The following is a 26,408-nucleotide window of genomic DNA, read 5'->3' on the forward strand; positions in this document are numbered from 1 at the left end:
GACATTGTAAGGTCCAAGGACTGAAAAAAAGTTTGAAAGGCAAAAGCGCAAGAAGTACTTACCTTAGGAAAAATAAAAGGCTCTTCGTCCCAGACAGGATTAAATGAGTTTCCTTGGGAAGTTTTTGTGCGAAATTTCCTCTTAGTGTCAACTGGCAGGCCAAACATATCGACCTCCACATATATGCCCACTCGCTTTTCAGATAGAAACTGCCCTGATATAATCTATAGGACAGGGACAAGAATATGATAAGAAAATAGGCCAGGAAACAAACTCCCTCCACCCATGGAAGACATGAAAAAAATGAAAATAAATCATGGTACACTTTGGGGATGAAAGTTTTCCCCATAAAAACACATGTGCCTAATCCTTAATGTGTGAAAAGATTTTCAGGGATAAATGGACAGTGGCATGTCTGGTGTTCAGCCTTGGAATTCCCAATTGCAGCAAGCAGGCAGGCGCCATTTTGTGGACACTGTTATTAAGGCAAGCTTTGCATCCTGCCAAAATCTTGTTTCTGTGCCAGTATGGGGGGACCTGATACCCATGTCCATGCACTGGTTACGAATTAGATGGCGAGGAGGGATGGGGAATGTGAGGAGAGTTCTGAATTGAAAGTGAAAGTAACAGTATGCCTAGGGCATAGAGGCGGGGTAAGTAATATATGATTGACAGCTAGGATTTTAAATGCTTTTATAATGGGTATGGATGTGTTAATAAAAAAATGGCTTTTGGTTTTATATTTAATTTGAAAAGGGCTTTTATTATACAGCATTTTATGCCTTGGTGACAGGTCCACTTTAAAATAATTTATATGTTTTTAAACAAAGCTGACCATACATGCACAGATTTTGATGCAGTTTAGCTGATTTCTGCCCAATATGAATCTCTGGTTATGTTTCCTCTAGTGAAGGGTGGGCCAGCTCAGCATGCACGCATCCTTTGCGGGTGGGTTCGGGTTGAACTCTTCCTTTTAATAAATACAGACGGCTCACCAGCACGGGGTGGGAGCAGGCGGGTAAGGGTTGAGCATGGATTGACCCACACATCACTAGTTTCCTCGTCACTTACCTTGATTTTAACCGTATTTGCAACAATTCCATCAACAATGTTTTCAGTAAAAGGATCAAAATGCTTGTCTGTCCTTCGCATAAATTCTGGTTTTAGAAGGAAACCACTGCGTCGATTATACTCAAAAATTCCCACATTCAGCTGCATTGGAAGATCTAAGCAAGACAAAATTGATGCAAGGTGTAAGGTCATTACACTGAGGACAACAATAGCAGCTTAAGGACAACTGGAGGAAAGATACCTGCTACCTGATTACGTTAAAGGAATTATGGGAAAAGGCACATCATCATTTCTATTACCTCAGGAGCTGGTGCCAAATTGTCCTCATTGCCTGCTACGGCAATTGCGGAATCAACAGGAACTCACTCTATCAAGCAATTGCCACAGCAGGGCAAATATGGTGCTGCCTCCTGAGATACTAAAATTGAGGGCTACAAATGTATTCTTATTGAAATTGTCTCGTAAATTCTCTCAGAGAACAGTAGCAATTTGGCAGTATACAGATGTATGCAAATAAGCAGGTCATAACCAAAGTAAGTACAATACAGCAAACAAATCATCTGTTGACATTAATATTTGTATCTCTACTGAACTAAAACTATAATGGTACTGTTATTTTTATTGGTTTCTGTGTACCTGCCAGTCCACAAAGTGACATACAAAGGAACCCTGATTTCCCCAGCCTGCCAGATAATAGCACAAGCAGTTTTCATGAGACACTGGAACTACCTGTTTGTCTTTTTTTTTAGTTTTTTTAAGTAGGACAGAAAATGCTTGACAGAGAGCTAAATGTACACATTTATATTAGACTCTGGAACAGGTGTATATAGATGTGATGCTATTTGCAGTTAATCTAATCCTTGCATGCCTTGTTGACTTAGTGCACTTGTTTCACTTCACATTCAAGTTTTGCCATGGCCGTTCTTTTGTGAGAGATTCTGGATGTGTTGATAGGAGGGCTGGGAGTTCTGAAGAAAGGACTAGTATAACTCAAACTGTTTGTCCTACACCGAAGAATGAACTGACTGTCTGAACATCTGTGAGCTAACAGCAAGCATTTCCTCTATGTTTACTGAATCCTTCTTTTTTCTGCAGTCAGTGTATGTATAATTACATACATTGTTGATGATAAGCCCGTATCAGTGGAGTCCATTTTGTTTCTGCTACAATAAACTATCCCTTCCCTCAAAGGCACCAAAGGCCAATGGATTGCATTCACTAAGCACAATATACTAAGTGGTGCAATCTTGGTCATATGGCATCTAGTAAAAATGTTTCTTGTACTTTGACTGTGGTGGCTGAAATAATGCAAGTTGTTGCCTTGTGGATAATAAAATTGGTACATTGCACTGACATTTTGCACGCCTTTAGTCCCAGAATGTGTAAGTTTCCTGCTATTTTGTTTCAGTGCTTAAAAGATAATGACAGCCAAAACCCCCACAGGGGGTCCCAATTAATTGGATGCCCCCAATTAATTAAACCACTAACTTTTTTCCTGTGTAGGGCCTCTTCAGAGGATTTTTGGCATATTCTGTATTCACAGTCTTGAAACTATACAAAAACTATTTTTCAGCATCTTTGTATGAAAGATCCTTGGAAAAAAGTAATCTGTATAAAGTACTCAGACTTATACCAAATGGGCTGTCAGTAGGCTTAAGAATAAAACAGCAGTGGATAAAATGCCTGAAATCATAAAATTGAGCATTTTTGAGCATATGCCTGTGTCTGAGTAGTGCTCAGAATTAAGTATAGTGTTATAGAGTTAAGTATAGTGCTAAGCACCATGACTTACCCAACGTTTGAAAGTTCAAAGCCACCATTTGACATCCTGCATTCCAGAAGAGCTGGGGCATGTAATTTGAGGAATCTACCCGAGTTCCTTTTGGGTATATGCGGCTGAGCTGCTTCTTGTTATATCTGAGAGCAAGAGGATGTCAGGGAGAAACATGCAAAAAGGATGATGAAAAAAGTAAAAAAAAACCTATAAAGTGAAATGTTTAGGGCAACAGAGAACAAAAGAATAGCTTAGGTGCAAGATTCCAAAAGTGTAAACAGTTACAATGAAAAACAGTGAAGAAAAAGTGAAGTAGAGAGTCATGGAATTTGAAGAATAAAGTATGCAGGAATACAGAGTGAAAGAAAGGATTGCGTATGACAATGTAAGAAGCTAATGTGAGTGCCCATTAAGGAGGAAAACAGATAAAAGACAACAAGGAAGAGTAATTAAGAATGAAATATTTTAGAAAAAAATGTAAAGGCAGAATTTACAGAAAGAAATAAACAATGTTAAAAGATAATGGGAAACAGATACATTACAAACAGTTGGCAGGCCATTACACAAGAAAAGACTGAATGCTTAGGCTGCCCTTGAGGCAGATAAAATATTATGAAAGATTGTATTGTGCATATGTGACAGTAAGGATACTCCACAAATTCCATTGGGGATTTAGTGAGCTGCTCCAATGCCTTAGTTTCAACAAATGAGGACATCTCATAATACTTATTTCTTTCTGGAAGATAGGAAGAAAGATAACATTAAGGCACAAGGATATGGGACAAGCAGGAATGGATGGAGGGGATAGGAGACAAGGAAGCGTAAAAGGATATGAAAAACATCATAAGAAAATAATAGGAGGTATGGTTAAAGAAAGAGGTAAAGAAATCCAATGCTATATTAAAGAAAGGAAAAGAGAAAGGAAAATAAATATAAAGAAGACCAAATGAATATAGAAAATACTGTATGAGTTACAGAATGAGTTATTTCTGTTCATAGACTTTTTTTTTAACTGTGTCTAACAAAACAAATACTTGGGCAAATACGGAAGGGTTCTATAAATAGGAGCATCGTGCACATACCACCTCTGCAGTGAATTTGTTTCATTTTTAACATTCAGACTTAGTTCTTGTTTGAACGTTACAGATTTATGGCTAATTCTTTTTCCTTCCCCAGTTTATTTCCTTTCAAATACACTTTCTTAAAATGATAGCACCCATGTATCAGCCTTTTCTTCTGACCCCCTTATTTTCACACAAGCCTCTCTGATGATCTTTCTTGTTTGTGTTCACCCTTACTCACTTTTGGCCACATCAAATGACTTGAACTTAACAGGTTCTACATAATTTACAAGTGTGGACATCTCCTCTGTGGCATTCACCTCACTGCTTGCTGTACCCTGCAATGAGACAAAAAAGTGTATAATTATAATTTAAAGGGGAAATATTGTATAAATGAAAATTCAATATAAGCTCAATCATCCTGAAATAAGAAATCTTCTAAACATAATCAATAAAACATTCAGTGCCATTTCTAAAATAACCATGTTATTCTTCAGTCTCCCCATCTCAGCATTTGCAGATTTTGATTGACAGTAGGGCCTAATGCAGTGTTTGGGGGGTGCCCTTTTTGCCTACAAGATGTATTAGAGCTCACTTCTTAACAATCACCAGAAATTCTGTTGCTCTAAATTCATGATGTGTGCCAAAGTCAGTTATATAGTTGCTAGATTTTGTTTGTGCTGGAATCATTTATGTGAGTAACAATAAATCTGCTAGGAAAAGGATCCCCCCCTAAAAGATACATTAGATCTAACTGCCAATGAAACTTCCACCCAACTTCTGCATGAAGAGACTGTTGCTGAGAGGAGAATATTGAAGATAAACTTGATTATTTCTGAGACAGTACAGAATCAACTACATTTAGAACATTTTTAATTTTCATTTTCGTTATTAGTAATTTTCATTTTCCCCTTTAAGTACAGGTCTGGGATCTATTAACCAGAAACATATTATCAGGACAGTTCTGAAATACTCTTTTATTTTGATTTACTTTTTTCTCTGTAATAAGCCATTAAGTTGAACTTGATGTTAAGTAAGCTAGCATACTGTAAATCCATGTCATATGAAATCAATATTGTTGGATCATGTAGTGTTTTTTTAGTGACCACAATGTTTGTTACAGCTAATTAAGGCCAAACCCCTTATACAGGAAAACTCCAGGTGTGAAGCATTCTAGATAAGAGATTCCAAATCTGTAGTAGAGCTCAGTGGTACCCTAGCTGGCGTAACCATACCTCATCAGATTTCTTGGGATCCGATGGCTCTTCTTCTTCTTCCTCCTCACTATAAGCATCATGATCTGAGAGGAGAAATATGAGATATGGAAAGGGTGCTGCTAACATTAGCTAAATCCCAAGAAAGAAACAACTAAACAGTAGGAAACTGACTGGGGAGATGAAAGTAAAAGCATGAAGGAAGGGTATACACAATAATAAATATAACATTTTACTTTATGTAAGTACAGTAGAAGAATCACCAACAATATGATTTTCTTACCAATTGATTTCCGTGGCTCTGTATATCTAGGGGGTTTCTCCTCTACTTTTTCATCCCCATTGGAAAGTGTCAGTGTAACATCAGCTGATTCAGAAGGTAGGATACCTGCACATCAAACACTTGAGTTGAAACTCAGGGACTGTACTGATGTGTGTTAAAGTGATTTTTGCTTAGAAACAGCAGAAAACAAACATGATCTTGTATCACACTGACATGCAATGTTATTGCTACTCTTTCTTTTCACAGGACCTTTATCATTCTCACTCTTTCTTCTCACAGGGCCTATATCATTCTTGCTCTTTCTTCTCACTGGGCTGATATCATTCTTGCTCTTTCTTCTTATGGGGCTTATATCATTCTTGCTCTTTCTTCTCACAGGGCCAATATCATTCCAACTCTTTATTCTTACAGGGCCTATATCATTATCCTGAGATGCACACACTGAGACACACTGGGACCTTGCTGTTGCCGGCAGCAGGAAAGGCAGGCTTTCAACTGCACTTAATTATATCCAAGTTATAAAAGAAAAAGAAAAGCAATTAAAATGCCTGATGTGCCTAGCCTTTATACAAACCTGTAGCAGAAGACTCGCACACACTGGATGAGTCACTGTAAGTATTAGAGGTCTGTTCGCTGACCCTTCTTTTTACGCTGCCTTCTGGGCCTTTTGCTGCCACTTTGTGCCTTTTTTTATTCTTCACTAGGATCTTACCCATTAGTTCCTGGGGACTAGGAAGTTGAACTCCAGCCTGGAGCTAAAAGGAAGTAAATTGAGAGAAGCCGTGAGATTTAAGAGAAATGAAAAGTCATGAACTGGGCGATAGGTAAAGTGCTGCATGGGTTGTAGGCAGGTTGGGGTATTTTAAATAGCCATGGGTATATTTTCTAAAAGACATAAAAAAGACAGGGGGTGTGTTAAAGGGAATTGCCTTTGCTATGCACCAAATATTTTGCAGATGTTTTTTTTTTCCACACTTTTTATTTCTGTTGCCAACAACTCACAATCCACTGCACAGCTCAGTTATAAAGGCAGCACAAAAGTGGATGCAAGAACTAGGGGAGCATTTAGACAGATACTTCATTACTGACTTGCACCAAGGGAATCAAATGGTACTGACATTATTGATGCTTAGTGAAGTAAGTGACACCATGCCAACACAATTGCACTGCAATTTGCCTGCAGGTAAAATCTGTCATCAACCCAGAGCATAAAGGCTGTCTGTAGCAGGAACAAGTGTCAGATTTATAAAGTAAATAATGTAGAAAGATGGGCTGATTATGCTTGAAAATTGTACAAGAGCAAAAGAAACACAAAGAGAAAGAGATTTTGCAAGGAAATAAAGAAATGGCACGCTCACAGGATACTTCTCCAATGGATCTATTAACAATGCATCTCCAAAGATGTTCCTGCAGTACTCGGCCATCTTTGCTTGCTGCTTTGAACTTTAAAATGGTTCACAAAAGAAAAAAAAAACAAGCACTGATTTAATAATTTGCACTGGATAGAGGTGGGGAGAAGAGTGGAATACTTAAAAAAGGTGTTATCAAATACAGATAAACTACTTACGAGTCAACGTGATTTTCAAATGACAAAATGACAGGAAAAGGTGATGTTTTAAAGGCACTTTCTGCTATTGCTTCAATTACTTCCTACGAGAAATATGGATATCAAATTGGATCAAAAGATGACAAAAATACAATCCCATAAGGCTCAGGGCACATGTTGGCATCTCTTCCTTAAATTAGAAACAATGCCTGGACCTGGCTATGCACGCTGTCCTTGACTATAATAAAAATCTACCTGAAAATACTGGTACAGGCAGAACCTTACAGTTAATAACAGCAGATATTTTTTATTCTGCCAAAAATCTGGGGCAGAGTAACCACTATGTGTGCTATGCAGACAATGAAGTGCAGCTTATCTAGTGACCTAGGTAGGTGCATAGAGTTTTGTATCATGACATATCCACCTAAACATGACACTTAATTGGATACAACACAATGCACTTAGACATTTTTATCACCTAAATGATGACAGAGATTGTCAGTTTTAGCATAGTATATTCCCTCTTATAGAAAGCATGGCTATCTGACTATAGGCCTGCAAGCAAGAGGTCATCCTACATCAAACTGTCATTGTCCCCAGCCTGCCTGTGGGCTCCAAAAAACATCATTATAAGAACATATGACCTAACCCATAGGCATGTGTATACTGGATAATCAGCACATTACTTGGAAAAAATTAAACACAACTGACCAAGCATATGATTATAATTAAGTTACTTTTAGACAAGGCAATGTGTGCTTATGTTACCTTAAAAGGAATTTCAGTGGTCATAGTGAATCCATGGGTTATGAACGGTTCTTCATCCTGGGGGCGTCCCTTCCAGCAGTCTAGCTCAATACAGCGGCAGCCAGTTAATAGCACTTGCCTGTACGTCTCCACTGATGAGTTTCCAGTTAGCTGGCCAGCTGGTACAGTTATATGGGAGGGGGGATGAAAATTTTAATAACATTTTACCTTGACTGTAAAAGTAATAGCAAATATTGTTGTTTAATTTGCGCCAATATTTTGTTCACTTTCAAATGTACATGCATTTCTGTTCAGATCCAGTATCACTCCAAGTACCAACTATACATTCCCTATATCCTTTGGCTCTGCTTCCATTTCCTGACTAACTTGTCATTTTAGATTTACAAATATAAAATTTGCTAATAGCTTTCTGGTTTTAAAGCTAATATTTGTGCTGTACATACCCTTAGGGCAGGGATCCCCAACCTTTTTTTTACCTGTGAGCCACATCGATATGTGAAAACAGTTGGGGAGCATCACAAGCAGGAAAAGCTACCTGGGGGTACTAAATAAGGGCTGTGATTGGCTATCTGGTAGCCCCTATGTGGATTGGCAGCCTACAGGAGGCTCTGTTTGGCAGTACACCTAGTTGTTATACAAATAAAACTTGCCTCCAAGCCAAGAATTCAAATATAAGCACCTGCTTTGAGACCACTGGGAGCAACATCCAAGGGGTTGGGGAGCAACATGTTGCTCCCGAGCCACTGGTTCCAGATCACTGCCTTAGGGTATAGACTGTAGTCCACTCTATTTTGTGGCTTCCTTGATTTAAAGAAGCAACTCCAACAATTATAAGATCAATACATGAAAATGATTTGCTCTGTCACCAAAACTTTCTGAATAATGTGGCAGTGATCAAACAAAGTCAAACTGTGATTTGTTAGATTACCCTGTGTAGGTTTGAACCTGGGAGGCCCTTTAATATTGATGACTCACCTGTGAGGTAGGTGTTATGGGAAGAGTTAATAAAGTAGCTGCTGAGCGGCTGGTTCATATCATCACTTAGATCCAGGATCTCTGGCGGAACAATGCTGTTCTCATCTCCACCTAAGAAGCGGCTGAAACCTTCCATGGACATCTGGTCTGTAGTCACAGAAAGATATAAGTGAAAAACTGTGGCTGAGAAGTTAACAACATCAAGTAGAAAATCAATAATTGTGACAATATTTTTAAGGTCCAAGGCAGATGGATCACTCCTTGTGTGTCGTGGGCAAAACCGAAATGCAGATAAATAAGGCTACCTGTTCAGAATAATTTATAGAAATACATGAAACTTGAGAATTTTAAAGGAAAAACAAAGCAAATGCAAAATCTGCTATATTTTCTGTTCCTTATCACCTACACTTGTCTTGCAATCACACCATTCCTATCAAAGAAAACTGATTTTGCCTTGCACCCCACTTACCTCTTTCCAGGAACTGCCTGTTGGGCTCATACTTCTCAATAAGCTGCCGCACTTGGTCTCTTTTAAGTGGAGGAAAAAGAATCTCGTTGAGTCGGGGGTCCCTTTGTTTCTGATTTAGAAAGTCCATTAGTTGCTCTAGAGTCAGATACGGCTTCCCTTTGGCTCCACTGACAAAACAAATGTGCAAATAAGCAAGTGCTGCTGAGATAAAAAATACATAGGAGGAGGGAATAAAAGTTGATTTATACACAAACACATTGTCACAGATATAAGACCTAACGGTGTAGGATCTATTATCCAGAATGCTTGCGGACCTTAGGTTTTCTGGATAAGGGCACCACCAATATGGATTCACGCACCAAGTAAGGGCACTGTTTTTTTGTTTGATTTTTTTTTTTTGTTATTACAGAGAAAAATGAAATAACTTGCATTTTAAAATTATCTATACGGGAGATGATAAGAGATCCCATGCCTTTTATTCTACTTACAAAAACTGGGGCGTGCAATCACAGCATTTGGAGGAATTTCCATACCCTCTCTACCATCTCCTCTATCGTTCTCCAATCTGTGTACTCTTGCCCCCTCCTTCCCGTCTATCCCCAGTCCGTGTCCTCTTCTACTCTCTGTTCCTACCCTGATCTCCCCCCCCCCCCCCCCCCCGCTTTCCATGGCCCTTCTCTCTCTTCTGTCCTGTCCCAAGGCTTTCTGTGCCTCCTCCTTTCTCCTTCCCTGTTCTCTGTGCCATCACCCACTCTTTCCTGTTTTCACCTTATTTCTAGAAACAATTAATCAACACAGTTTAAACACATTACAAGACACATGACCATGTTTTGTTTAGTAAACCTAATATAAACCTAATATACTATGCAATAAAAAAGTAATAAATCTAATTTCTTACAGTTCTAAAAGGATCTTATCGATATCCGGACGCAGGCACAGCTTGTTCAGGAAGCGTTCAAAAATATCAAGAGTAAATTCCTCCGGTTTAATAGAATCTCCCTAAAAAATGAGGACAAAAGTAATTCAGGATGAAATTGAAAGGGGACATGTGATATGAGCTAATAAATAGGACCCAGAGAATGAATAAGGTATTTACGCCATTAAATCTTGTTACTTTTGTTATTGTTGTGAAGTGGAACTTTTAGAAAAAATTAGAAAGCCCAGCTTGTCCTAAAAAAATATGTATAATTTTTGTAGGAGAACTAAAATTACCCTTCAGGAAATGCCCCTAAAGTGAAATGGCTAGATAATGAAATGCGAAACACCCAGAGAAGGATCAGTTCACATTTTAGAGGTTAAGATACACTACTGGTTAGGCGACAGACCCAGAGAAGGAACAGTTCACTTTTTATAGCAGAATGGAGACCATTAAAGCTGTGTTTGGCTAAAAAATGCATCATCAAAAAAACAAGTTACACCATGGGTTAGAAATTCTGTAAGCGTAATGATTAAATTATAGGCAGTGTTTTCTGTGTCCCCAAAGCAGGGTGGGTGCATGAGAGGCAAGGTTTCTTAGAAAACATAGCACTTGGTTATGTTTCCTTTAATCTGCGCATTGTGGTTTGAGTTTACAAGGACTTTAAAGATGTAACAAAGTATGGGATTCTGGCAAAGGTAGGGGGAAGCTGCCCAATGACATGACATAGCTTCAGATGCTGAAGAACTACTCACAAAACTAAACTATGTAAGATCTGTAAGAGTATGGCTTGCAAAGAATTATGTAAGCATTGGTTTTACCCTGTTAAAGTTCAAGCCACAAGATTCCAGCGCCGTTTCCACTCTTTTCTTATCAGCTGCAAACATCTTTAGGATACTGAAAAAACAAGGGACAGTTTCAGCACATGGTAATGGAGGCCGAGTGAGAAAAAGTAAGTAAAAGCTTATTAAAAAAGAAAAAAATAAATAAAACAGCGCCATTGTGATAGTAACAATGGCTTTCAGAACCTCATCAAACAGCAAGTTAATTCTAGGTGCGGCTGTAAGCTAGCTGCTTCACATTTTCAGAACACTCCATAATTAATGTAAACGCTAGAGATCATGGAAATGTATTGTTTCAAAGTTCATTGTTTCACAGTTTCATAAACATGAAAAATAAGACAGAAAGATAGAATTTTTTTCCTTTACTTCTTCACTGGAATTCGTCCATCTTGATTCACTTGCAGCTTTAGTTTGGTGTATCTGCATAAAACAAAACAAAAAATATATTTTGTGAGGTAAAAAAATAAGATCAGGTTTTAGATGACAGTTATCAGCACTGATTGGAAGGTAGTGTTTAGTGCTGTATTTCACAAGTGGGTTAGCACCGTCTTATATTCAGATGACAACAAGAAGGGGGATGGAAGATGAGGAAATATGTTAGAGGAAGGGTAACCATCCAGGCATATTATAAAAACATGGTTACTCAATATTCCTACTATGGAAGTAGTGGAAGGAGGACCCAATGCCCAAGACTGAATGGAGTAGGGAGTTTCAATGTAGTTGCATAACTCTTTGGGAGGAATTCACAAACATAGCCCCTTTGTAAAACAATTTCTCCATATTCATAAACACAAATCTGCCTAAATTCTGACTCAACTGCCACTTTTCCGTTTTTGGTGAAAGAAAGACAGTTTTATGGACATTTAGAATGAATTTGTCTTTTAAACGACATTTTAACATTTATTTTTGTCCTCAACATTTTCAAAATGGAGTAAACTCAGTGTAACTCTGTTAGATCAATTCCAAGCTCTTCTGTTTTGCTTTGTTTCACCCATTCCTCATTACACACCTCTTGAAGTCTCATTTTTATAAACAAGTAAAACACTGACTAGCTGTATCACTTCTGTTCCCAGCAGCCATCTTGGTGATCAGCAAGCAGCACATACACACTGACACCCAAAATGGGATATTGGGGTACTGTGAATTCAAGGTGGGACTGGCTTAACAGGGCACTGGGAAAAAACCTGGTGGGTCCTGGTCCTGTTGGGCCCCTTTTCACTTGGGGAGTGGGGGGGGAATAGATAAGTAGTGCGGTGGCAGGGTAATGCAGGGGACAGGCCCTTGATTCACTTCTTCCCATGAATAAGGTATTACACCTGGTTACTTTTGTTATTGTTACTTGTTATTGTTGTGAAGTGGAACTACACAAAATTTTAGAAAAAATTAGAAAGCCCAGCTTGTCCTAAAAAATTATGTATAATTTTTTTTGGAGAACTAAAATTACCCTTCAGGAAATGCCCCTAAATTGAAATGGCTAGAAAATAAAATGTGAAAGCCTGCATGTAAAATCATTATTACAGGTCTCATATAGATGTGGGACTTGGTTTGATGGCAAACTGACAGAATTATTAAGAGCCGAAGACAAATTCATAAAAACCTGTAAAATATCTAAAAGACAAAATCTGAAACATATCTGTATAATGACAAATTCACAAAAGTAGAGATAGAGGTTTGTGAATAAGGCAGAAAATCCAACTCCACTTTTATTTTGTCTCAATATCCCCACTTTTGTAAACTCCCCCCTTAAAGTTACTGGGTCCCACATGAAGTCTTTCTTAGCATTCCCACAAACTTTGGGAATAAGACACTCTTCGTAAATATATAATGAAACTGGTTATCCGTCAGTTATCTTAACAGGCCCACTACACCATCTGGGTACAGAAGTTATAGGGTCTGTTTCCTCTATAATTAAGCCCCTGCTTTAATGGACAAAGGAAATGCTGTACTGGAAGAGCAGACCACATGCAAATGGATAGAGCTACTGTGTAGAATGATGGGCCTACTTTGCAGAAGCTGAGCATAGAAGATAAGGCCACTACATAGGTCAGGGACATAATACAAGAGGTAACGTATACACAAAATGTCATGAACTGGGAGCAAATAGACAATCCATAGAATGCATGTACTCAAGGAACCAAGGAGCTGTGACAGAATGCAGGAGGAGTTCAAAACAGTAGAGAAAAACTCTGTGTTTAAGAGAAACAGATGGGTGCTGGTTACAGGCTTACGATTTCTGCAGAAAGGTGTTCCGAGATGAGTTCTGTGCCAGAATATTATGTGCCAATTTAAAAAGTTCTTCTGTCCAAACCTGAAAGGAAAAAACACAAAAATAACAAATTACTTTAAGCTGACTCTTCAATTTTCTTTGGGTACAGGAGCGTTTTCCCGGTCTTCCCTTGCAAGCTCTCACCTTTGCAGTATCCTCTTGCACAGCCATGAAGTTGAGAAAGCTTATATTCACAATATCGGTGCCATGTACTACTGTGAAAAGTTTATCCTCAGGGCGGTGCTCTGGGGCTGTGAATCCCAGAATCTCCCTCATTTTCATATCCTAAAAATATGTAGAAAAAAAGAGAGGCCATCAGTGAGTTTCATTTTTTTACATATAGTTAATTGTCATTATATGGATGCCCAGCAGGTGGAACTAGAGTCACAGCTATCCCTTAAACTACAGAGAGAAGTGCTGGGATTGATTTGGCATGAAACTGGAAAAACAATATTCAATTTACACCTGACAAATTAAAATTAAATTAAAGCCAATCTAAGAAAAAAACATGCCACATTTCACTTGAACAATTTGTTCATGCCCTGTTCGTCTGCCAAACATAAATGCATGCATGGCCTCCTTAAGGACAAAAGACTTGCAGCAATTTTCGTGTACTGTCCAATATGGTTGTTGTCGGCTGACCCCATCCACATGGTTACAACTAGCAGCGTGCCACAATTTTTGTGTCACCGTCAAGATCCTCATACATATGCCTGGTTGCCACCAAGTACTGAGTAGTTAGACCCATCAGTCTAAAACAGATCACTGCAGAAAAATAGTGTACCAATAGCCTTTTCATTGGCAAGTAGCAGTGACCAAACCAGTGCGTGTTGCATCCCGCTGACAGCAATGAAAAACACCACATACAGCCCCAGTGCATATTCAGCTAATAACTACAGGGGAGGGCTATTCAAGGCACATCTAGTTGCTGTTACAGGTATGCATCCCTTAGCTAAAGCCTGGGTAAGTACTGGAGCACCAGAGCACTCTATTTACATGCCATACATTATATTTATTTCTTGTTTGGTTGAAAGCATAAGACTATATCTAAATGTTGTACAGAAAATAATGGGGAAGAGGAATCACAGTTAAAACTAATGGGATCACACTATATCAACATTGTGTACATTATTATACTAAAGTCTCAACATAAGTTGCAGAACTACACAGAGACTGTACACCATTCTGATTATTACCTGTCCCATTTATTACCTGAAACTGTACTTCCTAGAGCTACAGATATTGCCTTAGGCTGGAAATACACTGTAAGATCTGAAGTCACCAAAAGGGCAGAACTGATTTGGCCAATAATATGCTGGGCCAAATTGGCATAATCTGATCATTGTAATCCTCACCCTACTGAATTTTCTAACCCGCTTGATAAAGGAGGGCCTTGAAAATTATGCTGTGGCCAGGAGGAGCTGAGTCTGCATTTTGTATAGAATAGGCCTGAGTATGACCACCATTACTTACAGTCACTAGTGGGCAGGTTTAAAATTCCCATCAGGGTTGAGTCGGTCCTCTCCCAAAACACTGCATTGCCCTCTGTTATGATGCTATGAGTCATGATATGCTTGGAATGATCATCCCAATATGGCCCAGCACATAGGTGGTAATATCAAGCAAGGATATGCTCATCTGGCAACCTTGCTAAACAAGCAAGTCTTCAGATGTATGGCCATCTGATGTTTTTGATGCTAAATCATAATCACCATAATTCCCCCAGCATTTTAAGTTGCCATGTCCTTTTGTTTCCAAAACGTAATCCCATAAAGCCGGACAAATATTTACGAATATTGCCAATGCAACTATTTCATATGACTTCACCTTACTGAGTTTGGCTTTAAAGCTCTAGCACCTTTTATAAAAATTTGCTCCTTTTTTAGGTGCGTGGGTTGGAATTCAAGCATAATACCAAAAATGGAAATGATTCATTTGAACTGAGATAGAAACTAGTTCAACCCAGTGCATGTAAGGAACGCTTCCCTTTGAAGCATTATTGCTGGGCGCTTGCTGAGCTGCTCTGATGTCTGGACACATCTGTAGAGCTATGGGCTACAAACACTGGGCCTTTCAATAGGTACTAGATTTTCATCTCTCTAAATAACAAGTGTTTGCTATTGTGTGGCTGGATGCATGCCGCAGGCTACTGGCACTGCCTTCCATTGGCATCACTGGGAAAAAATCTGCACAGATTTGTTGCATTTTGCCTGTTGCCAGTGATTATTAGTGATTATTAAAACTGAGTGTGATATCCAGATTTTAAATGGCGCAGTCATTCATATTTTTAGTCACTTCATATATTCTGAGTGCATAATTGTGCCTAGCTCTAAGGACCCCTTTTTTGACTGGATCAAATACTAATATTTCAGTAGGTTGTCCCAATGGGTATTACCAGTGCTTTTGAGTACTATCCATTTCTTCTTAAAGCTCTGGACTGCATTCATATTATTTGCTTGACATAAGGAAATTCTACCAGCCAGAAATGCAGACATGCTAGTTAGGGTGGGAAGGTATTTGAAGCAATTTCATAATGAGGGAAGATGAGCTAGAAAGTGCCACTCATTGTGTTGAGGTGTTTGCAACTTGCCTAGTAACCTATGACAAACAATCAGCAGGTTGAATTTACAGGTCAGCTCTTTGAAAACAAATGCCTGGTTACTACCCCTTTAATTGCATTATTTCCTTTTTGTAAGCAAGTTGCAATTAAAAAGCAGGGGCCATATATGGATCTTAGTACAAATGAACTATTCTGTTTTTGTTCAAAGGGAGACCACAAGTTTAAGTTTTTGAATTAGTTTTCAGAGAGGTTCAGGGGTTTCCCTAGGCACGGGCAACTGTATATTCTGACAATCTTGTGCCTAGGCAGCACCGCAGCCTGTAAGAAGCATGTGAGAAGTGGTCTCCCTAGATTACCGCAATGCTGCACCAGGAATATGACAAATGGGTCCTTATCACACCAACAAGATTATACAGCGACCATGCATGCAATGTACAGGCTGCAGAATAAAAATCTTAGCTGCAAAAGGACAGCGTTTTGCGGGAACAAACTATGTTTTGCAATACCTCCTTTGCTATTACTTATCACAGGCAATTGTCCCCTCACTATATTATAGCACTTCCCTCACTTTCAGTCTTTTTATAAACATCAACTACACAAGACTATTCCTTTATCTCTTTCCCATTGCGTATGGCAGGGCACTTTCCCCCATCTCAGCCTACAAGAGCACATTCTTCTTAATTCATTTAACCTTTCTCCTGGATACATGACACCTCTATCCTTCTAGCCCCCACTTCATCACTCTAGCAACCATTTAACTCTCATTCTGCAGAACAAACACCGGCTCTCTCTGTACAATGCCAGCTTCCCCTCTTACACTGTAAAGCAAAAACCCTTCATGTCATCCTACACCAAAGCCCCTATCATTTCCTCCTATACTTGCCATTAGCCCATTACTTGTTTCTTAAGGTTCTATCTATACACTACATAGTATGTCAGATCACTGAGATACACAAGTATACAGACATCCCTGCTAAAATCTCATGGCCTCAGTTGGAACACTTACTGCCAAGTTCCTGTCTTTGGAGTTAATATCAGCACAAAAACTATTCACTGGGAGCATGGTGTTGTTTATTAGAGAGCAGCCATCCACTAGCCTTTTATCACCATGCTCCTTGCCAGGTGCAATGGTGTGAAGGTTGCTGCCACTGGACTATGAAGCAGTGAAAACACCTTTGCTGCGGTGATGAAACACTTTATTACCCGGCAATCTGATAAGCAAGTCTGGCATTGCTGGAGGCCAGGAGAATCATACCACTCCCAAATAGGATGCTGATGGAGGAATAACGAGCTGGCGCTGCTTCTCATGGTTTGGACTAGTGAAAACAAACCATATTAATACATCATATGGTGATACAGGTGTGGGACCTGTTATCTAGAATGCTTGGGACCTGGGGTTTTCCGGATAAGGGGTCATTCCATAATTCAGATCCCTACCTAAAAAAATTGTATCTAAACAGTAATTAAACCCAATAGGATAGTGTTGGCGCCAGTAAGGATTAATGATATCTTAGTTGGGATCAAGTACAAGGTACTGTTTTATTATTACAGAGAAAAGGAAATATTTTTTTAAAAATGTGAATTATTTGATTAAAATGGAGTCTATGGGAGATGACCTTTCTGTAATTTGGAATTCGGAACCCACTTTGGATAAGGGGTTTCCGGATAAGGGGTCCGATACCTGTACAATGGTGCAGTGGTTAGCATTTCTGTGCTGGTCTCCTATATTCAACTCTGGCCTTAGCACTATCTGATAGCAGTATATTCTTGCTATATTCGTACATGTATGGTGACTTGCCAATATCCATGTACTATGGACACCAGTTGGTTTGGTGGCGGTTTGAAAAGTATAACTAGCAATGCACTGTGTTGGTCAATGCATGATGCGTGGGCAGATAAAAAGGTGAATGTTAAGAACAATAGAAAAGGCAGCCATTCCGAGTGTGGCACCTTGTATCCTATCAATTCAGCCTGTGGGTCCAGCAGTTGGAGAGTTTACACAACGCCCCTTGTATGGCCATCATGAGTTTTATATATCTACATTTTTCCAGCTTAATAACTATTCTAAAACTGAACTAAATACAGTCACCTGGTGTGTGACACCAAAAGCAGGCTGTATTTTGCAACACTATGACTATGCTGCATTGTGCAACATTATGAGTAGGCTGCAAAGTTAATATGAGGAGAAAAAAAGGGCACTATATAGATTCAGGGTGAGTAAGCTCTTTCCACTTTATAATGGCAACATTTTTAAGAACTCAGGAAATAAAAAAAACTGTTTGCCCTGGAGGTCAAAGTATTGTTTGGACAGTAGGAACGGGTAATATCAGGCAGAAACAGTTAGTCTCAACATGGCTCAATATGGCAAGGGATCCAATCCTTTCACCCATGGGCCACAAAACTGGAATCCAAGAGAAGTGTCTGAGCTGGCCTATAATAACTAAAGATGGCCATGGGCCAACCATGCCACCCAAGTAGCCCTCAGACACCGATGGCCAATACACGAGTATGACTATCTTTTTGTTTTATCACTTTATGCAATTTATGAAATTTTCCATCAGGACATAGAATGCTGTGGTCCTAATGGACTGCTCAATTAGCCATATTTGCCCAGATGCTCAAGAAATATAGTAGAAACCGCCCAAACTTCCTTACCAAATCTGGGCATGTTCAGTCAAGTTTACACATGCCAATGAGGGCCAAATGTCAAACAGATTTTCCAGTGTAGTTCCTCTTAACTACAGGTTAGGATCCACTTATTTGGCGAGGTTTCAAAACAAGCGTATCTTCGTCCAATATCAGGCTAATTTGAATATATTCAGTCAAATTAAGCCAGCAGGTATATGGGCTGTCAGACCGGGGACCAAACCAGGTGTGGTCCCCAATCCGATGGGAAAATCAAACCTGCTTGATCAAGATCTGGCCAATTTTAGGTGAGATATCGGTCAGGTAGGCCTGTTGGGGGGGCCCATACATGGGCAGATAAGCTGCCAAATCAGTCTGAAGGGCCCAAATCAGCAGCTGAATTCTGCCCATGCCAGCAGCTGAAATCTGCCAATGCATGGCCACCTTTACTTGTTGAAAGCTCAAAAAGAGTTTGTGAAGCTCCTTACAGTGACTGGCCTGCTAATTAAACTGAACATTGTTGGTAATGTATATGGTTTTCCCCTTAATATGGAAAGCTCTGATTCAATTCCTGCCATGTAGCCCTTAAATCCTCCATAAAGACCACTCATTTTCCACACTTATTATAAATTCCAATCCCTTTCTACATTTTCCTTACCTTTGGAATTTTAGCATATTTTCCTATCCGGGTGTCCCTTATCAAGCTGATATCCAAAATATCAACCTCCTGCGGAAGAAATGAAAAAGGTTGGAATTAACAAAAAATTCTGTGATACTGGCAAACTGCAGCAATGGCAAGTAATCATTCTGCTGTCAAATGCTGAAATTTTGAAATGTCCTCAAATTTCCATACACATATTGGTATTTGATTCAGTATTTCCCACTTTTTTTCTACATTCTGTATTCAGCCAAATAAAAATAAACCACAAACGCAACGTTACTGCAATATTTGCATTTACAACTTTTGCTGCAGCCTTAAAAATTATGTAATGTCTAATCAGACTCTTTTTTTATCAAGGTGGTATTGTTCCTTTAACAAAGGTTACTCAGTAATAACTACTTAGTGACCTTATATAGGTGATATTGTGCTTTTAATAACAATTTATGCAGCGCTAAATACTCAGTAATGCATTCACATTCAGAGTAAGAATGCTCCTAATATGTGCCATGGTAAACTTACCAGGAGTATAGAAAGCAACATCCAACAGAAACCAACAGTGAGTGGCATATAAGAGCCAGTACCCCAGTATACCAGTGCATATTCATTGAGAACAATAGGATATGCATAGCAGCTGGTACACTTACCTGAGATCCAACAAAAGTGTCAAGAGAACAGGCACAAGCGTATTTATGGTCGGTCATGATAATCGTTAATGCTGCCATACTGCATTTTAAAAAATGTGGCCTAGAAATGGCTCTTGTGCCAATAACCTAAGAGTCTGGGCCCAAAACTACCAGCTGAACATGAATTCCAAAATGTACTGGGATTGGTTATTAAAACAAAAACTGAATTTAGTGTATCACTACAGAGCAGGGGCAAAGTTCTATCCGACCTTATCCTTTACAACCAAGAGCGGGGCATGCATACAAGAAAAAAGGCACAGACTTTCTGCCATTTGTGGGGCATTATGATTTGTAGACTTTGCTTTGCCATAGAAAATGATGATGATGATGTAAGGTTGCAACATTTTCGTGGGCCCTCTTACCAGTTGATGATGTGGAGGCAGGGGGCAGGCCTAAGACACAAAATGAGCCAGCCTATGGCTACACCATTGGGCAAAGGAGAATCAGCAAGAAGGCAGAGCAAAAGAGGTATTGGGCAAGATGGAGAGGGAGTGGGGGGCAGAATTGGGGTGGATAAGTGGCAGGCTGCAGGCTGAACAACCAGGGATTATAAATTTACTGGCAATTATATTGCCGACAAATTTATAATACTGGCCCTGGCTGGTCTTTTACCGGCTGGGTAGCAACACTATGATAAAGATGATGATGATTTAGGTGAAACATAAAGATGAAAGTGCCCCTCTGAAATCCTGTGCTTTCCCCTGCTAAGCCATTTCACATAATTGCACTTGCATCTGCCTACAGCCACATGGAGAATGAAGCAACATTTACTACACAAGAAACAGCAGGAAGTTCTATGACTGTTTTATCTGCTTAATAAATCACATGAAAAAATGTATTTCATCACTAATGATGCATGGGGAATGGCAGGTCGCCAGAAAAATCGTAATTGTAATGTGTATGGCCACCAATAGCTGTGGCCCTTCAAAGTATGTTGATAGCACTAAGCAAATCCCTAGGGCTCCAGAGATTTCACTGTTTGCACCCTACTTTTAAAGGAGGCATATTGGATAAATGGAAAAAACCCTAATTTTGTAGGAAATATGGTGCTGGTTTCACTTTGGGCTAAAAATGAATCCTATCTGTAAAAATGGCCCCAATATTGAAACTCCCTATAGATTCAGTTCTCGGTCCTTGTTTCAAATCAAGGGTGGGCGTCCTAACAGTCCCTGCCAGAAGCACATCAGGAGGGGCATAGCCAATCACAGCCTTGCACACACAATCAAAGACATGCTTCAGTTCCCTATCAGGTCAGCCTAGCTGCTGATTGGCTCCTATCCCATTGTGCAGTGTACTGAGTGTCGGCGGATCCCATCCAGAGAATTCAGCCAGCAGGAAGTGGAACAGATGGGCGGAACTAGTGGAGTTTTGATGGAATTTCTCAATAAATCAGTCCGAAACACTTTTTTAAGCATAATCCTTCTTTATTTAGAGGAGTATAATTCACTGGTACATTCTTAATTTTTATATGATATGTCTCCTTTAATAAAACCTGGCTCAGAAAAATGTCATCTATGACATAATCAGCCCATTCAAGGAAACATTTGGAGTACACATTAAATGAGGCACAAAGATCAGGCCACCTGTAAGTGTGTAATTGTGCACAAGTACTTTCATGCCTTTCACTCAGAATATTTGTTTGGAGAAATAAGAACAAGGAAAATTATATTTATTTGTTTGTACTCATTTGCTGGCTTTGTGTAGGTTTTTGATTTATTTATGAAGCGCTACTTACATACGCAGCGTACAGTAGAATACATTAATACAAACAGGGGGTTAAAGATAATAATAGATAAATACAAATTATCACAATAAATACAAATAAATACAAGATACAGCTGCAATAAGTTAAGAGTCAAAGACACAAGAGGATGGAGGTCCCTGCCCCGTAGAGCTTACAATCTAGATTGTGCACAAGTACTTTCATGCCTTTCACTCAGAATATTTGAGTTTGCTGAAATAAAAACAAGGAATAATATATATTTGTTTGTACTCATTTGCTGCCTTTTCATACGTGTCCCTCATAAGTGAATTGGTTCATCTAGGCTAATATTTGTGTTTACAAGGAGTGAATATGTGTGCAATTAACTGCACAACTGTACAGACACACACACAGAGCAAGGGGAGAACAGAGTGAATATAAAAAAATGTAAACACTTGTTTCCCCCCACCCCTCACCCCCTCCGCTCCAACTTCCCCTGAGCCCTTAATCTTAAGAGAGAGAGATAGAGGGAGGGAGAGGGAGAAGGAAGAGTAGGGATGTGTGGGAGAAAAAGGAAGTAGAGAGTGAATAGGAAAGAAATAAAGAAAGGGCAGGCCTGCATAGGGGCAGAGGAGAATATAAAGAGGCATGAAGAGAGCAAAGAGAAGGAAGAAGAAAAACCAGGAGAAGAGATGGATGTGAGAGACAAGACGAAAGGAGGGAATTTGTGGGAAAGGTTAAAGGGTAGGAGGCCTGATGGTAAAGAGAGAGCAGTATAGTATGGGAGAGTAAAGGTAAAGAGAGGAGGAGTTTAGGGGAGCGTGGGAAATGTAAGGGGGGGTAAGAGTGGCCATCCGGTATCCAGATGTGGAGGAGGGGTACAGAAATCCAGATGCGTGAGAAAAAATAAGTGAGACAGAAAAGGGCAAAATCATGGTTGGATTTAAAGCATAATGAAACAGTACACACATACACACATGTAAATAAGTTTGTATCTGTTAACCCTGCACCTACAAATACACTATCCTTAAGGTCACGTATGAAGTCTGGAGGGACCAAGTTGGCAGGGCCGTGTATAGCCAGGGAAGATAACGGTATATAATATTTTATGGGGTGCTGCACCAATAAATAACTTCTAGCACACAGAATGTGCATAGAAAGTTGCTATTTCTAGCGACTTTGTAACTGGTCTTCATTATTTATTTTTTAAAGATTTTTGTGCAATCAAATAGGAGTCACACTGACAGCCACGAAAACTATTGCTCTGTGAGCTTACCATCGAATTATTGCGTTATGATTACTTTTTAATTCTTATTTTTCTATTCAGCCACTCTCCTATTCATATTCCAGTCTCTCATTCAAACCACTGCCTGGTTGCTAAAGTAAACAAGACCCTAGTAACCAGATAGCAAGTAAAATTCCAAACTTGAGAGATCTTGAACAAAAAGTAACTGAAGTTATTGGCTATGCTATAACTAAAAGTTAATTTAAAGGACAAGGAAAGTCTAAGTCACTTGGGGGTGCCAAAATGTTAGGCACCCCCAAGTGACTTATATCACTTACCTTGTACCCCGGGCTGGTGCCCCTGTTAGGAGAAAACAGCACCAGCCCGGGATACCTGTAGCGAGCGCTTCCTTCTTCCCTATTCACGCTGCTGGCAAATGTCCGGGACAGGCGCATGCGCAGTAGAGTGAAATGCTGACTTTTCTGTTCAAAGTTCGGGTTTTCACTCTACTGCGCATGCGCGCGCAGCGAACAAGGAAGCGATCGCTGCTACCCCAGGCTGGTGCTGTTCTCTCCGTACAGGGGCACCAGCCCATGGTAAAAGGTAAGCGATTTAAGTCACTTGAGGGTGCCTAACATTTTGGCACCCCCAAGTGACTTAGACTTTCCTTCTCCTTTAAACTCTGTGAGCTAAAACATCCTGCCTAATTTCCTCTTAGGCCAGGAAGGTTTAGGCCTATTTCTGCAGCAGTAGCACGTTCCTTGATTTCCAGAGCCAGTTTAAAATCTTTTAACCTGCACGATCGGCGAGTCATCCGATATCTGCAGCCTTCTGCGATATTGGTCACCTCGCCGAGTTGCCATACACGCACCGAATATCGTACGAAACAAGGTTTCAAACTATATTATCGGGGCGTATATGGCCAGCTTAACAAACCATATCAGTGCCTGTGCTAATGGAGTCAACAATCATATATATCAAAATATAATTTCCTGACCACAGACACAAAGACTAAAGTGTGGGTGTGTGTTTATAGCTATGGCTGTTCGATCATAAAGGTTAATTGATAATATAGCTGGTAATGTGCATCTCTGTGGTTAAAGGTTAAGCACTGACTTTAGCACATATGGACAAAGCTGTAGCATTCAGAAAATAACATGTGGTCCTCCTAATGAATTGGGCCCATATAGGGGCCGATTCACTAAAGGCCGATAATGCTTATCGCATGTTTTTTGCGTTATTTACCATGCATTGCGGTAATTCTTCCATAGAAATAATACTAACGCATGATTCACAAACACATATGAAGCGTTAAACGCGCTAAATATCGCATTAGACTGTGCGAAAATTAACACCTACTTGGGGCAGGCGTTATTTAATGAAAATTGTGGTTCTTGAGCTTTTGCAACACAACAAGAAGTTTGTAGTGGGATTTATTCAAGTATGTGTTAGCCCGAGAGTGATGCATCCTCCAGTTTTCAGGGAAATGGTGATTTTCAGAGCAGTAGTTTTCCGAAAGTAATGGTTACATGCGTAATATTGTGCACTAATATAGCACACAGAGAAATATATCGTGCGCAGTGGGAAATAATGCAAGGAAAACACTCATCGCGAGTTAAATAACGCAAAGAACATTGCGTCTTAATTATGACACGTGTCCTTTTAGTGAATCGAGCGTTAAGTCGCAAAAAATAAGAAGCAATAAAATTTTTAACACATGCTATAAATAGCGTTTGTTTTATCAACCTTTAGTGAATCAGCCCCATAGTCTTTTGCCCCAGTACCATGTTGATACACAGGCTTGTGCTTTGGCCAAGCGCAATATCCAGATATACAGGTGTTTTACAAAGCCAAGCCAGACACCTCCGTTGTTCTACCCACACCATATTAACAAGTGCCTACATACCCAGTGCCCAGTCCATACAAACAAGTGCCTACATACCCAGTGCCCAGTCCATAAAACAAGTGCCTACATACCCAGTGCCGAGTCCATACAAACAAGTGCCTACATACCCAGTGCCCAGTCCATACAAACAAGTGCTTTTACAGATGTTGGGGAATTTCTACTGCTGTACTCTGCTTAATTAAATTAGCTGCTCGACTGAGTGGTGCAATGAAACATTGTTACTTTAGACTTACTACTATTAGATACCATAAACACCATTATTTTATCCAAGCCATAAGTCCATACACACCAATGTTTCATCCTAGCTCCAGGTCCATAGACACCAGTATGATACTCAGGCACCAAGTCCATGCACACAGAGGTTTACTCTAGCACTCACTCGATTCATAATGGTGTTTCCTTATGCACTAGGACCAAAAGTACAAAAGCACCAATGATTAATCTACAGCTAATGGCACACTAGGCTGATTCCAAGAAAATGTTCTCCTTGCTTTAAGTGCAGGCAGGTGTTCTAATATTGCTCTACTCATGAAAAGATGGAAAGAGGCATCTGAGGCTTCTGATCTCTTTCCTGAGTAGAGCAACATAAGAACACTTCTCTGTTTTCCTTCAGAAGGTATATCTCTTGGCACTGTTACAGAATTTACTATACAGGTATGGGACCTGTTATCCAGAATGCTTGGGGTTTTTCCAGATAAGGGATCTTTACTTAATGTGGATCTCCATAACTTAAGTCTGCTAAAATTTCAATGAAATATTGAATAAACCCAATAGGATTGTTCTGCCCCCAATAAGTTGGGATCAAGTACAAGGTACTGTTTTATTATTACAGAGAAAAGGGTAGTCATTTTTAAAAATTAGAATTATTTGCTTATAATGAAGTCTATGGGAGATGGGCTTTCCGTAATTTGAAACTTTCTGGTTAACGGGTTTCCGGATAAGGGATCCTATACCTCTAATTAGCAGTTAAAAGAAACTTTAGTAGCGTTGAAACTGAACAAAATATACAATGAATGTAAATTGGAAAAAAGTTCAGAAAAGGACCCCAAGCAATTTTATGTTATTTTACGTATCCTTTAAGGTACTTATCTTTTAAGGCAACCATACAAGGGCAGATTTAATCTGCAATTCAGCATGATTAAAGGTGGCCATACACGCACCGATATTATCGTACAAAACCTCGTTTCGTACGATAATCAGTGCGTGAATGGTATGTCGGTGAGTCGACCGATATCGCAGGAAGCTGCAGATATCGGCCGACTCACCGATCGGACCAGTTGGAAAATTTTGATCGGGCGCCATAGAAGGCGCCTGACCAAAATTCTCCCTTCAGATCTGAATCGGCAGAAGGAGGTAGAAATCCTATTGTTTCTACCTCCTTACCTGCCGATTCAGCCCTGAATGGTGTGTGGCGGATCTTACGATGTTTTGTGCGACCGATGGTCGTACGAAACATCGTCAGATCGCCACGTGTATGGCCACCTTTAGACAAAGTTGCCAGCTTATTTGCTAATGCATAGGGCCCTCCAATGGGCCTGTCTGACCGATATTAGACTGTAAATCGGCAAGATGACAATTGGGCAGGTTTAAAAATCTAGGCAGGAAAAGGGCCGCATCAGCTCATTGATGGGGTCCTTGCCCCGATGGCCTGCACACCTTCACTTTTATCCAATCAATTACTTGGATCATATCTCCAATATTGGAGAAGTATCTTTACATATACAGTATATGCCTAGCTTAAGACTCGCGAGTCTTTTCGGCGATTTCCGATTTCTGCCATCCCGCCGGCGACTTACATGTTCGCCGGTGGGATGGCAGGGGTAGGCAACTCGGGGAGATTAGTCGCCCGCGAACAGGGAGT

The 26,408-nt window shown here is 39.8% G+C and overlaps 1 protein-coding gene across 2 annotated transcripts in view; it reads right to left on the reverse strand.

Moving 5' to 3' along the window:
• plcb3 (phospholipase C beta 3) overlaps positions 1-26,408 on the reverse strand; it is an 80,582-nt gene that overhangs the window by 17,162 nt on the left and 37,012 nt on the right. For both annotated transcript variants that reach the window (XM_002940224.5, XM_031900645.1), the window contains exons 3-21: positions 19,029-19,097; positions 13,330-13,470; positions 13,148-13,227; positions 11,286-11,339; positions 10,899-10,974; positions 10,060-10,160; positions 9,162-9,328; positions 8,693-8,839; positions 7,718-7,875; positions 6,971-7,053; positions 6,762-6,846; positions 5,978-6,158; positions 5,404-5,508; positions 5,142-5,206; positions 4,148-4,244; positions 3,497-3,581; positions 2,864-2,988; positions 1,072-1,226; positions 63-224 (exon numbers count right to left, since the gene is read on the reverse strand). In XM_002940224.5, the coding sequence (XP_002940270.2) occupies positions 63-224; positions 1,072-1,226; positions 2,864-2,988; positions 3,497-3,581; positions 4,148-4,244; positions 5,142-5,206; positions 5,404-5,508; positions 5,978-6,158; positions 6,762-6,846; positions 6,971-7,053; positions 7,718-7,875; positions 8,693-8,839; positions 9,162-9,328; positions 10,060-10,160; positions 10,899-10,974; positions 11,286-11,339; positions 13,148-13,227; positions 13,330-13,470; positions 19,029-19,097 (2,136 nt within the window). The remainder of the gene's footprint in view (positions 1-62; positions 225-1,071; positions 1,227-2,863; positions 2,989-3,496; positions 3,582-4,147; positions 4,245-5,141; positions 5,207-5,403; positions 5,509-5,977; positions 6,159-6,761; positions 6,847-6,970; positions 7,054-7,717; positions 7,876-8,692; positions 8,840-9,161; positions 9,329-10,059; positions 10,161-10,898; positions 10,975-11,285; positions 11,340-13,147; positions 13,228-13,329; positions 13,471-19,028; positions 19,098-26,408) is intronic.

This window comes from Xenopus tropicalis, chromosome 4, assembly GCF_000004195.4.
Source record: "Xenopus tropicalis strain Nigerian chromosome 4, UCB_Xtro_10.0, whole genome shotgun sequence".
NCBI classification, from domain to species: Eukaryota; Metazoa; Chordata; class Amphibia; order Anura; family Pipidae; genus Xenopus; species Xenopus tropicalis.